General features: G+C 54.6%; 1 protein-coding gene across 1 annotated transcript; it reads left to right on the forward strand.

The window, feature by feature from the left end:
* Window positions 1-905: 905 nt before the first annotated feature.
* SAPCD2 (suppressor APC domain containing 2) lies at window positions 906-12724 on the forward strand. Its single transcript, XM_059486526.1, has 6 exons — window positions 906-1320; window positions 5791-5924; window positions 9028-9174; window positions 9289-9387; window positions 9895-10008; window positions 10892-12724. The coding sequence occupies exons 1-6, from the start codon at window positions 915-917 to the stop codon at window positions 11018-11020; spliced, it is 1029 nt and encodes a 342-aa protein (XP_059342509.1). The 5' UTR covers window positions 906-914; the 3' UTR covers window positions 11021-12724.
* The last annotated feature ends 947 nt before the right edge of the window (window positions 12725-13671 follow it).

Raw genomic sequence — 13671 nt, forward strand, 5'->3', positions numbered from 1 at the left:
GTTCTCTTACCAATGCCAGTGCATACTAAGTTTGTAAAAGATAAGAGCCAAATCCTGTTTCTCTCACTTTTGTCAACACTGGCCACTGGTGCCTTACCAGCCAAGGCGCTGGGAGGGTGGAATTATATTCCCTCTGTCAGCATTTATTCCCCCATGGCACAAGACAAATACACCACACAGGACTCCTCCGTGCTAGTGCACTACATCCTCCTCCTGTAGGGATGCTGCATTGACTGATGCTTCTTGGATGTGTTTGCAAAGGTGGCAGTAAGAGTGAATATCATCGTCGGGATTTTCCTTGTCCCTGTTCACTAATCACATTTTCTCTGAAGTGTTTAGAAATTGTGCTTTTTTTGGCTGGGTTAGTATTAATTATCTTCACAGTAGCTGGTATGGGGATAGATTTTGAATTTATGCTGAAAATATGGAGACCAAAATATAGTGTTGACAATATGGAGATATTTTTCTTATTGCTGAGTGGTGCTTATACAGACCCACGGTCTTTTTTTGCTTCTCACCCTACCCTACCAGGGAGGGGGATAGGGGTGCGTTAGGTGTTGGGGGGATACACAGCCAGGGCAGCTGACCCCAACGGACCCAAGAGATATTCTGGACTATACGATATCATGCTCAGTAGATAAAGCGGGGGGAAGAAAGAGCAAGGATTTGGCGTTTGTCGTGGTCCCTCGTCCACAGGGAAGGGTCGGGATCCCCCCGCGAACGGAGCGGGACCCACGCGAGCCGCGGGCTCAGGGCGGGGCGGGCGCCGCGTGCAACTCAAATTGCCGTGCGACCTCTCAGCCAATGGCCGGAGCGCCTTCCTGCCACCAGCCAATGGAAGCGCGGCACTCTCCGCCGACAGCCAATAGGCGCGGGGGGCGGGGGAGCATGGAGTAACGCTCGGAGCGGCGGCGATGGCCCCGGAGCGCGGTGATCGCTCGCTCTCCGCCGGTACCGAGGGTCTTCCCCGGGTTTTCCTGCAGAGCCTGCGGACTCTTTTCGATATCCTGGATGACCGGCGGCGGGGCTACGTGCACCTACGGGAGATCGAGTCGCGCTGGCGGGGAGCGGAAGCCCAGGAGCTGCCCGCCGGGGTGATGGAGGGGTTGCGGCAGGCGGCGCCGGCCAGTGGGTACCTCACCTTCGAGAGGTTCGTACTGGGGCTGCGGGCGGCCCTGCCTGGGACTGAGCCGTCAGTGGAGGGTGGCGGCGGCGGACGGCGGAGCGCGGAGAAGCCGCCAAGCCCTCGCTGTTCCGAGGAGCGGCGAGGGAAGAGCGCCGGACAGCGGGAACCGGGGCACGGCCAGCCCCGAGGCCGCGGTGAGTGGCGGGACTGGACCGGGGGCTTCGGGCTCGCGGCGATGATGGCAGTGCCAGGGTCGGGGACTGGCGCTCGGAGGTCGGGATGGGATCCCGCGGTTCACCCCGTTCCCCTGTGCCCTCCTCTGGGCTCAGAGCCAGCGGTTCTCGCAGGGCCGGTGTAAAACTCCCCAAAAGTTACTGTTGGTATTGACCGGTTTGGCTTCGCTGAACTCCGATTCCGGTGCGAATATCCCAGCGCCGCCGCCCACCCAGGACTGTGCTTCCCTCGCGATGCGCTGGGCTATTTATAGCGCTGACAGGAGGAATTAAGGGCTTTGCCGTAATATGTCCGTGGTTGTCCCTTGGCGTAGAGTCTGTCCTGACCTTCCCCGGGGATGGATGGCACAGCTGGGCGTCTCGGAGAATGGCTGGGTCCTGGAGACCCCCAAAGCTGAGCAGCTTCTCTGGGGTGAAGCTGTGGTCACGAAGCGGCCATGTGCTTGGTGGGCTCTGCGCTGGGCTGCCTCTCAGGAATGATTCCTTCACGATGTCATGCATGGTTTAGACAAAAAAATGCAAAACCCGATCCAGCTTTTTGGTTTGGATTGTTCCCCAGCACTATTCCCAATAAAAAATAATCAATGAATAAATGGGAGAGAAGTTACCAGGGCAATGTGCTCTGCTGTCCTAGGCTCCGTCCACAGGGCTCACCTGTGTATCTCTGTGGATTCTGCCCTTTCCACAGGATCTGCCAGAGCCCTCCAGGGTGGTACACTGACCCTAGCATAGGGGAGACTGTTTCACTGGCATCTGGATTTGTTGCTAGTCAGTAGAAGATGTTACAAGGAAACCAGGCTTCTGAGCTTATCTGGGTAGGTAATAATTCTTTATCTAGGTTTGTGAAGTGCTTTGAGATCAGAGGAGACAAAGTCTATGTGCAGAGCTGGTACGTGTTATTGCACCACCTGAGTGCATTGACTTCCTCTACCTTGGGAAGGTCAGGCTGGTTTGCCTTTCCAACCCAGTCCCTTCTGCTGGGTAGAGAAGAAGCTTTTAACTGTGACTGAGGTTCTCTGCTTTCCATTTTTGCCTCCAGACTAAGCACTGGAGCTACATCTAAGGGAATATTATTAAGTAGACTAACTTTTCTATCATCAGGAGTGTAAATCTGGAAAAACCTGAAAAAAATCCTGCTTGGTGAATAGACAGCAGGTTGAAAGCTCTGCCCTGGGAAGGAGTGAGCAGATGACTGCAGCAGCTTTCTGCTTGCTGAGGATCTTTCCATTACAAGGTGATGTTCCATAACTGTCCAGAGCCTGTGGGCAGGGTTAGCACCTCAGCCCTTGCTGCCAGCATCCCACACTGCAGGGCTGTATTTTGGTAAGAGGCCTGAGTTTCAGGTTCATTCAGCAGCTTAGAAAATGGTACAACTCAGTTACTCCTCCTCTTTTAGCTCTAGATCCGGCACAACTGCCCAGTGCACCCCTTCACAGGGGGTTTCCCAGGGTGCAGTTGAACAGGTGGATGTTCTCAGCTGGCTGCAAGGCAGTTGGGCAGTGCTGTGGCAGGATATGGCTCCATCCCTGCTTCCGAGGTGTGTGGTGGGTGCTGGGAACGGCCTGTGGCTCCAGGAGGACCTGTCTCCACTAAGCTGATGTCATTTGGGTGTGAGGCTACTCTGAGCCTCCAGCTGCATGTGGTGGCTTCTGTAAGACCCCAACCAAATGCGGTGAGATGATGTGTCAGTGCTCATAAGCTGCAGTGAGTGGGAGAAAATGCTCCCTGCCTGCGTTTTAGGGGAAGAGGGTGCTCACAGAGTGCCTCCCCAGCTCTGCTTTAGGTCTGAGGAGCATCTACACATGTCAGAGGTGATTTGGATGTGACTCATGGCAAAATGGCAGAGGTTGGGGTCAGGTGGTTCTCCTGGCATGTACAAGGGTGCAGTGAGCCAGTGGGACAACAATTCTGTTCCCTCTCCCACACTAACCTCTGTGGGCAGAAGTGCTTCTGAGGTCCCTGCTTAAGTCAGCTTCCAGCTTCTCCTCAGCCCAGCAGTGCTGGTGCAGTCTGCGAGCTCCCCATGGTTCCTGGGGAGCCAACAGCACCCACTGGATGCAAGGATGCTGAGGTGGATATTGAAGAAGTCACAGGGCAGGGAAGTCACCGTAACGATGTCCCTATGTTATGGTGCCTGGTCTTGTCACAGCAGTGTCTGAACACATCGCTCTTGGGGGTCTTTACCCCACTAGTTCCCCTGTGAGCTGGGCCCTGGAGAAGTCAAGGCACAGAGCAGAAAGAGCCCAGGCCCTGGCACTGGCTCCTCCCCAGCACAGTGCTTTCCCTCGCTCCAGGGGTGGCTTGGCTCTAGCAGCTGGAGAGCTGTTGTTGGCACTAGCTCGAGGGAGGGAATGGTTTGTAGGGCCTTCTCTGGGCCATTGTCAAGGATAATTGTGGAGAAGTGTAAAACAGCCATGAAGTGTCTGCCCTGGGCAGAGCCTGTCCATTATCACATGGCAAGATCTCTTACACCTCTGGTGATCTGATCCTGTTCTTTCCCTAAGAACAACTATCCCAGTTCATTAGCAGGTCCTGTTTTAGCCACTGGCTTGTCAGCTCAGGTGTGCAGAGCTCAGTTGGTTGACCAGGAGCTCCTGCTTATTAAGGGGGCAGTTCAGCTCAACACAGCACTTCTAGGTGACTGTAGCAAAAACTGTTTCAACATGTGATTGTCCTGCAGCTCTTACCAGAAGTGCTCCTGGCTTTGCGTTGGGTTTCTGACTGTTGAGAGTATCCTTGGTTTTGGGGCTATTCCTCAGCTTTTTGAGAAGGACATACTACAGGTCTGCTAGGACAATGTTTGTGGTCACACCAGTCTTGCTGGGTTCCTCCCAGATAGATGTGGGTGTATGAAACCAAAGGCAGCTGGCACAGCAGATGGATGGTTGATACCAAAGACTTTGTGTTCACTGATGTGCCAGAGTACTTGCTGGGAGGTGGAGTGAGATGCTGTGATGGACCAGAAGGAGGACTTTGCCCATGACATGGCAACCTCTTTCTCCAGTGACACAAAGTGACAAACTGAGGTGTCGCATTACCTGCGCCCCTGAGCCTGTCTCCTATCCCTGAACCAGTGTGACTGTGGCAGCAGAGGCAGCCCTGGTACAGGGCTCCCACACCTCGTACCTTCAAGATGAAGGGTGGCTCCTGTGGCCATGGCTGCCCTCACCTGCCTCATATCCTTCCTCTCTCATGTCCATGTGCTCAGCTGAGGAAACCTGTGGAGCAGAGGGAAGAAATGTGCCGGCCCATGAGGTGCCACACACCCTGTCCTGACACAGCCCTTTATGTGCCTGCGCCAGGGAATGTGCCAAACCTGTGCCAGGCAGCTGTGGTAGAAGGATGTGCAAGGGGTGGGGAGCTGTCTTGGGAGGAGGGCGTTTTCCCCAGCTGCCTGCCATCACTTGTTGGCTCCCTGCTGCTGTTCTTGAAAAGCCACATTTTGAAAGGAACTCTTGAGGAAAGCTGTGTGCAGGCAGCAGGCAAGCTGTGGGACTGAGGGGGTGGCATGAGAGAGGGTCTGCTGGGCACTTGCTGGGGACTGGGGCAGGAAGGGAGGAGCACCATGCTGCTATCCAGACTTGCCTGGAGATGTGCTGGCTGCACCCGTAGCTGCTCTGATGCTGTGGTTTGGGATGGTGGGGTGTCAGGGTTCTGCTCTACCAGCTCACCTAGCAGTGGATCAGAGCTGACTTGGCTGTGACAGCAGGGCTGGGTTTCTGGTGAGGTGAGCAGTGTTCGGGCTTGTATGGCCTTCACTGCAGGTGCCCAGTGAATTCCTGCCCTGGCTGACAGGCAGGAGGTGCCTGATCCAGCCTGGAACCTGCCAGTATGAACTTAATCTTCAAAAACAGGTTATGCATGGATTTGCATCAGCACCATGTGTTTTTAGTAGATTGATCTTTTGCAGGATAGGATGTTGGGGTTTTAATAAGATTGTGGAAAATCTGCAGTCTTATTTACTTTATGGTTACATCATAGACATATTGTCTAGGCTGAATATCCACATGGCCAAGTCCATCACCAAGCAAGAACTGCATTCAGGAGAAGTTGGTTTCCTGGCAGAGCTGATGTCACCTGAGTGGAAGCGAGGTGTCCCATGAGGACACGTGAGGGCAGGCAATATCACTGATGGTTTAGTTGCCCTGGCTGGGACTGGACCAGCTTTGCCTGGAAGCTGCTTGCTTTCTACAGAAGATGGACTTGCTTTCTACAGACTTAGGCTGAGATCTGTTGCCAGCCTGGCACAGCTGAGTCAGTCATTCCTGACAGCCGTTCCGCCTGGACAAAAACAGGAGCAGGCATTCAGGCTGGTGGTTTGCACAGTCTCTCCCTGTTTGTAAGACCACCTTGCAGATCATCTCACAGAAGTGGCCCTGGGGAGGATTTTGTTGAAAGTAGCTTGTGGCCTCATGCCTTGCTCTGTTCCAGGTGGTGATGCTAAGTCTGCTGGGCAGCCCCAGGGAGACAGTGACCACCCAGGGGCTAGGGACACTCGGAGGCATCAGAGAGGCCGTGCAGAGCACCGGAGACACACCATCACCAATGGCGTGGACTTCAGCATGGTAAGGGAGTGTTGTGGGCTCCCATGAAGGGGAAGGTTTGCAGGGGTCCCTCACTGCTGATGCCATCATTGGGCTTTGGCTTCTTCTCTGCCCACCCTGCACAAGTGAGTTGTGGGACGTCAGGTAAATCCTGGTATTTGGATTTGAAGGTCTGTTGATGTATGTGGATGTATATAATTTCCAAGGTGCTTTCCTGAATCCTGACAAACAGGGAGGAGGTGGATCCTTTCCCCAGAATGGGGTCAGCACATGAAGCCAGCGTGCTGGCTGCCTTCCCCATGGGCAAGGTCTTGGGAAGAGGAAGACGAAGGTGGAGGTGTGGGAACAGATGGATCTCTGGGCCTTAAAGAGCACCCCAGCGAGGGTCAGGTGTGCTTTGTGCTGGCAAGCAGTGGGGCCAAGCTATGCCCCCTCGCAGATGCTCCATGTAGATCAGGGCTCAAACATGCAGGTCCTCTTGGCTTCCAACAGACTTTTTGCAGCAAAGCAGAGAAATCCATACTGAATTTATTAAGGCAGCCCAGGATGGAGGAGTCTGTTCCCCTCTCTCCACCGCTGAGTGGAGAGACTTGGATCAAATTGCCTGGGTGAAGGGATCTCATTTGTTCCCAGCTGGAATGGAGTAGCTGCCTGGGCATGTTGTCCACAGGCTCAAGCTAAATTGTCCAGGGCAGAGAGCCAGGACCAAGCTTGCAGGATGAGTACTTGTGGCACTGTCACCACTGTACTTTCACTCCTTGCACCCTGGTGTCACCCTGCTCCTGCAGCCCAACAGGCGTGACCAGCGTTGCCCAGCCTGTTGCTGGCCTTGGGGGACACAACATCGCCCCATGCCAGCCTGGGGAGGGGATGTTTGTGCAGGTAGTTTGCTGGGCTTGCAGCCATGAGAGGGACCTCTGCTGGGAGGTGCTGATAAGAAGTGATAAATGTTGCTCTGTGTGTCTGGGATTGAGGGCTCTGCTTCTTGGGGTTTTGAGGGTTGGGGAGAGAGGAAGGTCTCTGCTTCCCTTGCCTGTGTGTGCAACTCTGGGCTGGAGTACATTTCAGGGTCCCAAGCTCAAGGTGCTCTGTGAAGGGAATGGTGGCCACCATGTCTCTCCCCAGTTCTGCCATAAGCATTCTTGCTCAGGGCTTGTGTTGTCTTGGTCTCTATTCCCCCAAGTTGTCATGTGGTCAGTGGGAGGCATGTCCCCTCCTTCCTTTTCTTCTCCCTATATGTTGCCAAGTGCTGCACTACCTTTCTGTGCTTTTGACCCCAGAGAAATGGTGTCTCAGCCTTCCCTGACACCCTGAGCACAGCCTTTAGGCACTGGTGCCATTTCCAAGCCTACAGAGAGAGCTGGAACAGGTTTGGGTCCAGCAAGGACTGAATCTTTGTACTGTCACCTTCCTTACCCCTCCCTGCCCAGATGTTGGGCTCCCAAGGGACAAGGAACTGTCATTAGACTAATTTGCCTGAAGCCCTTGGGAAATGGGAGCACTGGTGCCCATCCTACATCCTGAAGTGCACCAGGACTAATTCCTTCTGAGCAGGGAGCAGAGCTGTGGAGGCTGTGCTGCAATCCCAGGACTCTTTGCATTCTCTCATCTAGTGCTCACTCACTCAGCTGGCGTTTTTCCAGCCAGTACCTCATCTGTTGGCCTTATTTTCCCATGACCGTGAGGGTGGCTGGGATGAGACCTTCCCTGAGAGGTGGAGCACTGTCATTTGTAAACAGCCCAGGGCACAGCTCTGTCCCCTCCCCTTTACCAGCCACCGAGCACCAGCCAAGTCCAGCTTTGTCTTTCTCCTGCCCCAAGTGTCTCATCCTGGCGAGATGCTGCCTGTCCCCTCCTGGGCTGGCAGTGTGCCTCTGCTCTGTGGGATGCTCCCTTTTCCTCTGGTCTCTGTGCTGGCCAGCAAGCCCTGTGGGAGGAGGGCAGGACAGGCAGCAGTGGGCTGCACCCCCAGCTGGATGGGGGTCCTTGCCACATACAGCACCTTCTTCATGCCCCTCAGCATCAGCACCCAGGCTCTGCACTTCTTCCTCTGGGTATGTCCCTTTGGGCCATTGGAGAAGAGTGTGGGGGGAGTTGTTGTGTTGCAAAATATGTTTCCAGGAGCAGCAGGAGCAAGAGCAGCCCCATGTAAGGGATGACAGGTATGGGATGCAGAAAGGCTTTGGGGCTGCCAGTGGGGACGTGGAAATGCTGATGGCCTGAAGAAGGTCTTGGTATGGCCCTGCTTGTCCACAGGGTTCTGTTCAGGGTCACTTCTGAGCTGCACTACTCCTGATGTTCTCCAAAGGAGGAGGTTCTGGTGCATCCAGCATTTTCTGGGTGACCGAAGTCTCTGGTGCCTGTGGATCCCAGGCTGTGCTGTGGGTGAAGGCCAAGCTGTGTTTTGGCAAAGAAGGCAGAGGCAGTGAGGCAGGAAGTTCCCCATGCCCTTGGGATCTGGGGGAGCAGCCTTTTACTGCAAAGAGAAGGGCCATGGGGTCACAGGGTGAGGTGATGAATGGGTCACTGCCCATTGCTCACTTGCTCAGGCACCCTCATAGCAGCTCCCCGGGCACAGCAAGGCCCCCACTGCTCTCCAGGTGATGCTGGTGTTGGAACCTGAGCAACTGGCAGAGATCTTCTGCAGAGAGGTGTGGTGTGCTATGCTCTGCTTGGTTTCATGTGCTCCAGGGGTGAGGCAAACTGGGGAAACGGCTGCAGTTTTTCCCTGACTTCCAGCCTGTAGACTGAGCTAGACTCTTCAGTGCTGACTAAAATCCAAGTATGTCTGTGCAGGGCTGACTCTCACACCCCAAAGGGAGCTGGGGGCAACTGCAGGCACTGCTCCTGCTGCCTCCCTGGGTAAATAGGTGAAGAAGCCTGTATCTGCAATGGTGAGCAGGAGGATAGAGGTGACTCAAGTGTCCTTTTCTTCCAAAAATCTTCCTCCAAAGCAGCATCAGGCAGCAGTCATTATCCTGCTCCTCTTCAGCTTTCCTTGGGGAACGGGGCTGAGTCCCTTACCTGTATCCATATCCCCCTACACCTCATGAAGAAACCAACTCCTGGGACTTGACAAAGCCTTGGTGGGGAGTGGGTGACACCCATGTGCTCTGTCTTGCAGCTGAAGTACATGAAGGAGCTGGAACAGGAGAAGGATTTCCTGTTGCAGGGCCTGGAGCTTATAGACCGGGCTCGAGAGTGGTACCACCAGCACATCCAGCTCATGCAGGAGCACCAGTGGTTCCTGGGGAAGAGGAGAACCAGTGCTGTGAGTCTGGGGCTTCTGGCTAAGTTTGGGTTTGGAGAACAGGGCTAGGAGGTGGCCAGACCTGGAGCTGTCCTTATGGTAACCCCCAGCCTCTTCTTCCTCCCCATCCTGCAGGATTTCCCTGAAGGTGGCCAGAGCCACCTGGGGCACCTGGTCCCTAAGCTGCAGGAGGTGAACCGTTGCCTGGGTGACCTTCTTTCCACTGCCAGCAAGGTGAGAACACCACATCAGCAGCTTGAGGTTGTTTGTGTGATCTTAGGATTCATGCTATCCCTCCCACGTTGGTGGCTGGGCTGACATTGGAGCTGCCACAGTCTTCCCCAGCTCTGGGAAGGTGATGGAGGACAGCCAAGAGGACAGTACAGCTGGTCCTGAGGTGGGCTGGAGGATGCTTTGGAAGGCCTAAAGGAGATCCCTAAAAAGGTACAGCCATTGTCAAGGTGCTGAGTCAGCCAATTCAGAGCAGACTGTCCTGCTGGGCAGAAGCTGGAGGAGCAGCCCACTGCTGCCTGTCCTGCCAGGCATGCTGGCAGGAATGCTTCCCCGTTCTGCCCCATTCACAGGGCTGGAGACCCTGTGATGGCCTGTGTTGTGATTTTAATCTTCTGCTGGGCTTCTCTCAGGTCTTTGTGTGCCATAGAAACATCTCACCTTGAAAAAGGCCTGGGAAGGGCCACAGGCTTGAAGGCTCAGTGTCTCATGCCTTCATCTTCTCTACAGGCAGCAAACCCCTCCTCAGCACTGAGCAGGCTGGTCCCTGTGACATCCCCAGCCTCCACAGGCTCCCAGCAAGCCATCAACATACTGAAGGAGCAGAATCGGCTTCTCACCAAGGTGAGTGGAGGTGCGGGTGGAGGAGATGCCCTTGGGGGTGCTGAGAAAGGAAGGGCATGGGATAGGGCCGGGGAAGGAATGACAAGCAGTGGTCAGGAGCAGGGAAGTGTTCCTTCAGTTTGGCCAGACTTGGTCTTCCCAGAGGAGGGGGTGTGGGCTGCATGTGGAGGCCCTCTGGCACACAGCTGTGCCCAGCTGTCTCCAGCTGTTTGCTGGGTGAGTCAGTGGCAGGGATAGGGCATTCCTGCCAGAGGGAAAAGACTGTGACAAATGGAGGTCACAAGAGAATGCAGAGGCTGCAGCTGGGGGCTATCAGGGAAGGGATGGTCTGCCATCTCAGGCCAGGGCCAGGCTCACTGCTGGGGTTTTCTGTCCCAGCATGTGGCCACAAAGATGCTCTGGGGCTGGAGTCCCTCTGCTCTGGAGCCAGGCTGGGACAGCTGGGGTTGTTCCTCAGGGGAAAAGAAGAGCAAGAAGACCTCAGAGCCCCTTCCAGGGCCTAAAGGGCTTCTATGAGAGCTGGAGAGGGACTTTGAATAAGGGCCTGGAGGGACAGGACAAGGGGGAATGGCTTCCTGCTGCCAGAGGGCAGGGTGAGATGGGGTAGTGGGAAGAAATTGTTCCCTATGAGAGTAGTGAGGCCCTGGCACAGAGTGCCCAGAGAAGCCATCCCATCCCTGGAAGTGTTCAAGAACAGTCTTGGAGGAACTGGCTCTAGTGGAAGTTGTTTCTGCCCCTGGTTAGGGGCTGGGATGAGATGGTCTTTAATGTCCTCCTACCCAAAGCCTGTGATTCTGTGGTTCTATGAAATTTTACCAGCAACACGACCACTTGCCAGCAGTTTCCTCCTCTAACTAGCATTTTCCTTCCCTGTCTTGTGCAGGAGGTGACTGACAAGAGCGAGCGCATCACTCAGTTGGAGCAGGAGAAATCTGCCCTCATCAAGCAGCTCTTTGAGGCTCGTGCCCACAACAACCATGAGATGAGCCAGCTGGACTCCACCTTCATCTAGCACATGCCTCCCTTGCCCCATCCCCAAACTTACCTGCGGGTTTCAAGGGACTCTTGCCCTAAACTCATCACACCTGCTGCTCCAGGTGTTGTGTCTCAAGGTCTGGGGCTGCTGGTGGCATCTCTGTGTGAGGGAGCCAGGACCCCTCTTGGGGAGCATCCCTGCCCTGCTGATGGCTTATCAGCCATGCTGCTCTCAAGCTGCTCCTTTCCTGTCTCTAAGTGGGCTGCAGGGATGCTGTTCCCAGTCCTGTGACCTCCAGCAGGCAGGAGACATGGCTGCTGTCTGTGCTGCCTGTGTGGGATGAGCTGTTGTTCCCTTGCTGATTTAGGCTGGATTTTGGATGCTCTTGGGAAAAAGTGATGTATCTTCAACACTTTAGCAGCATCTCCAGACAAGGCTGGCCCTCAGAGGGTGCTGGCTCCTGCTTGTCTTGCTGTTGGAAGACGAGATTGGAAATCCAAGGAGGCATGCCTGGCCCCTCTCTGCTGCCCATATTCTGCCTGCCAGAGGCACTGTATTGGCCCTGTAGTGCCCAAACTGGTGGTTCTCATGGCAACCACTCTGTCATGTTTGTGGTAAGGATACCATAGTTGCTGTTTACATGGCTGTAGGCTCCTATAGGAAATGAGCCATAGACCCAACCAAGATAGCCTACATCTCTGAGCTGCTGTTTTGGGCTGTTGACAAGTTGAGACAGACACCTCAGTCTTTACTTGGCTTGACCTGGCAAATACTTCCTGATGACTGCCAGGATTAGATTATTTTCATGATGACTGTGAAAGGAGAGGTGATATTCATAGCCTGAGGATGCTCACATCAGCCTGACCTCACAGAGGGTCTTTAGAACTTGGTTTTGTATTTAACTGAGTGTGGGACAGAGCAGAGGCTGACAGGCTCTTCCCTGTGCACATCTCCACAGGGAGAAATGGCAGCTCTGCCTCACATGGTTGTGGGGGATGACATCCTGACTGTGAGCTGCACTCCTCTACAGGTGTCTCGAGGGGTGGTGGTCGTTCAAGATGGGTCCTATGAGATGGCACCTCCTGCTTCCCACCCAGCTCGGTGATGATGCTTGAGCTGAATGGCATCTGACTGCCTTGGTACTTGGTATCCATGGTACTTTCACTGAAGATCCCATTTAGCACAGCCTGGCCCTCTGTATCCCCAAGGCCAGGACCTTTCTCTCTGGTGTTGTTTCATGGTCTGACTCTCCAGGCATGATTCTGTGGCACTGAGCTGGGCTGGGCAGTGCTGGTTCTGCCCTGAGCTGACACATGCAGGCCAATTCTGTTCTCACTTCTGTTCTTATCTGTCAGGACTCTGTCCCATCCAGCTGTTCTCTTTGAGACTGATCCTGAGTTAAAGCTCACTGCAAGGCATGAATCTCTGCTCTGCCCTGTGCCTGCAGCTGGAGTGGGGATCAGCAGAGTACCAGGGAGATGGTGGAGGAGGAGCAGCAAGGCCATGGCTAGTCACATCCCCTGTCTGCAGGAGTTGGTTTGTTAGTTGTCCCCTAGGTATCAGTGCCTGCCATCCTTTTTGTGATGCCTCCTCTAGTGTCCAGTGCCTGTTTTGCCTGAGGTTAATTAGAACTGACCCTTTTTATGAGGGTTACCTGGCTTTAGGGATAATAAAGTGGGGTGACTTATTTAATTTGTCCTTCTGTCTCTCCCTAAATCACCCCATCTACTACAGCCAGCCCTGCAGTCCCTGACTGTCCTGTCTCTCAGAATGCAGGGAGAGCTGAAGCTGCAATCTGGTGAACAAACAAAGAGCCTGGGGGTCTCTGTACCTGGACATGTTTTCATGTCCTTTCCCATTACCTCTGGGCTTCTCATGGTCTGGGGATACTACTGGGCTTCTCAGGGTCTGGGGATACCCTGTTCCCTGCTGTGGGGCAGGGTCTTAAAGCCACGTGCACCTCTTCCAAGTGCTGTAGCCTCATCTGTTTACTCCCCCAGAAGCTGTGCTAGGGACTCGCACTGGTCAGGCAGTGCTGGTGCAATTCACAACCTCTTACTTGTTTTTAAGTACTCTTTCTCAGAGCTGCCCCACAGTGGTGGCAACAGTGGCTGGTGCTCTGCAGTGTCTCCTTCCCACAGGGTCAGCCACAGGGAACCTCTGTGGCATGGCATGTGTGGCACATGTCCCTCTGCCCTATGCTGAGATGGCAGCTCACACAGGGTGAACCTGAGGCTCTGCCCTGATTAGAGTACCTTCCTTTCCCAGGCTTTGGGTGAACCCTGCATCCTGCAGAGGCTGAACCTCCCCTGTGGGGAGCAGAGCCAAGAGGGACACCCCAGTCCACTTATTGGCAGCTGGCAAAGGAGTGTCTGCCATGGCCTCTTCCAGGTGCTGCTTAGGGTAGCCACTAGTTCCAGCTGAGGCAGGAAGAGAGTTGGTAATTGCCCTTGGTTCCCATTTCATGCCTTTGCTTGGGTGTGGAGCCCATGAGGGCTTCCAAAGAAAAAGAAAGTCACAATTCCCTTTCCAGACTGTTTCAGGGCAGCTCTCTGCTGCAGTCCAGGTGGGTTGTCCCAGTCCTGGCCAGCAGCACTGGCTCCCATCCCACCTTCTGTGTGACTGTGGCAGGTTGTGGGGTAGCCCTGGGAGTGCCACAGCCCGCTGGGACCAGGTTTCCCCTGGGA

This window comes from Ammospiza nelsoni, chromosome 20 (assembly GCF_027579445.1).
Source record: "Ammospiza nelsoni isolate bAmmNel1 chromosome 20, bAmmNel1.pri, whole genome shotgun sequence".
Taxonomy (NCBI): Eukaryota; Metazoa; Chordata; class Aves; order Passeriformes; family Passerellidae; genus Ammospiza; species Ammospiza nelsoni.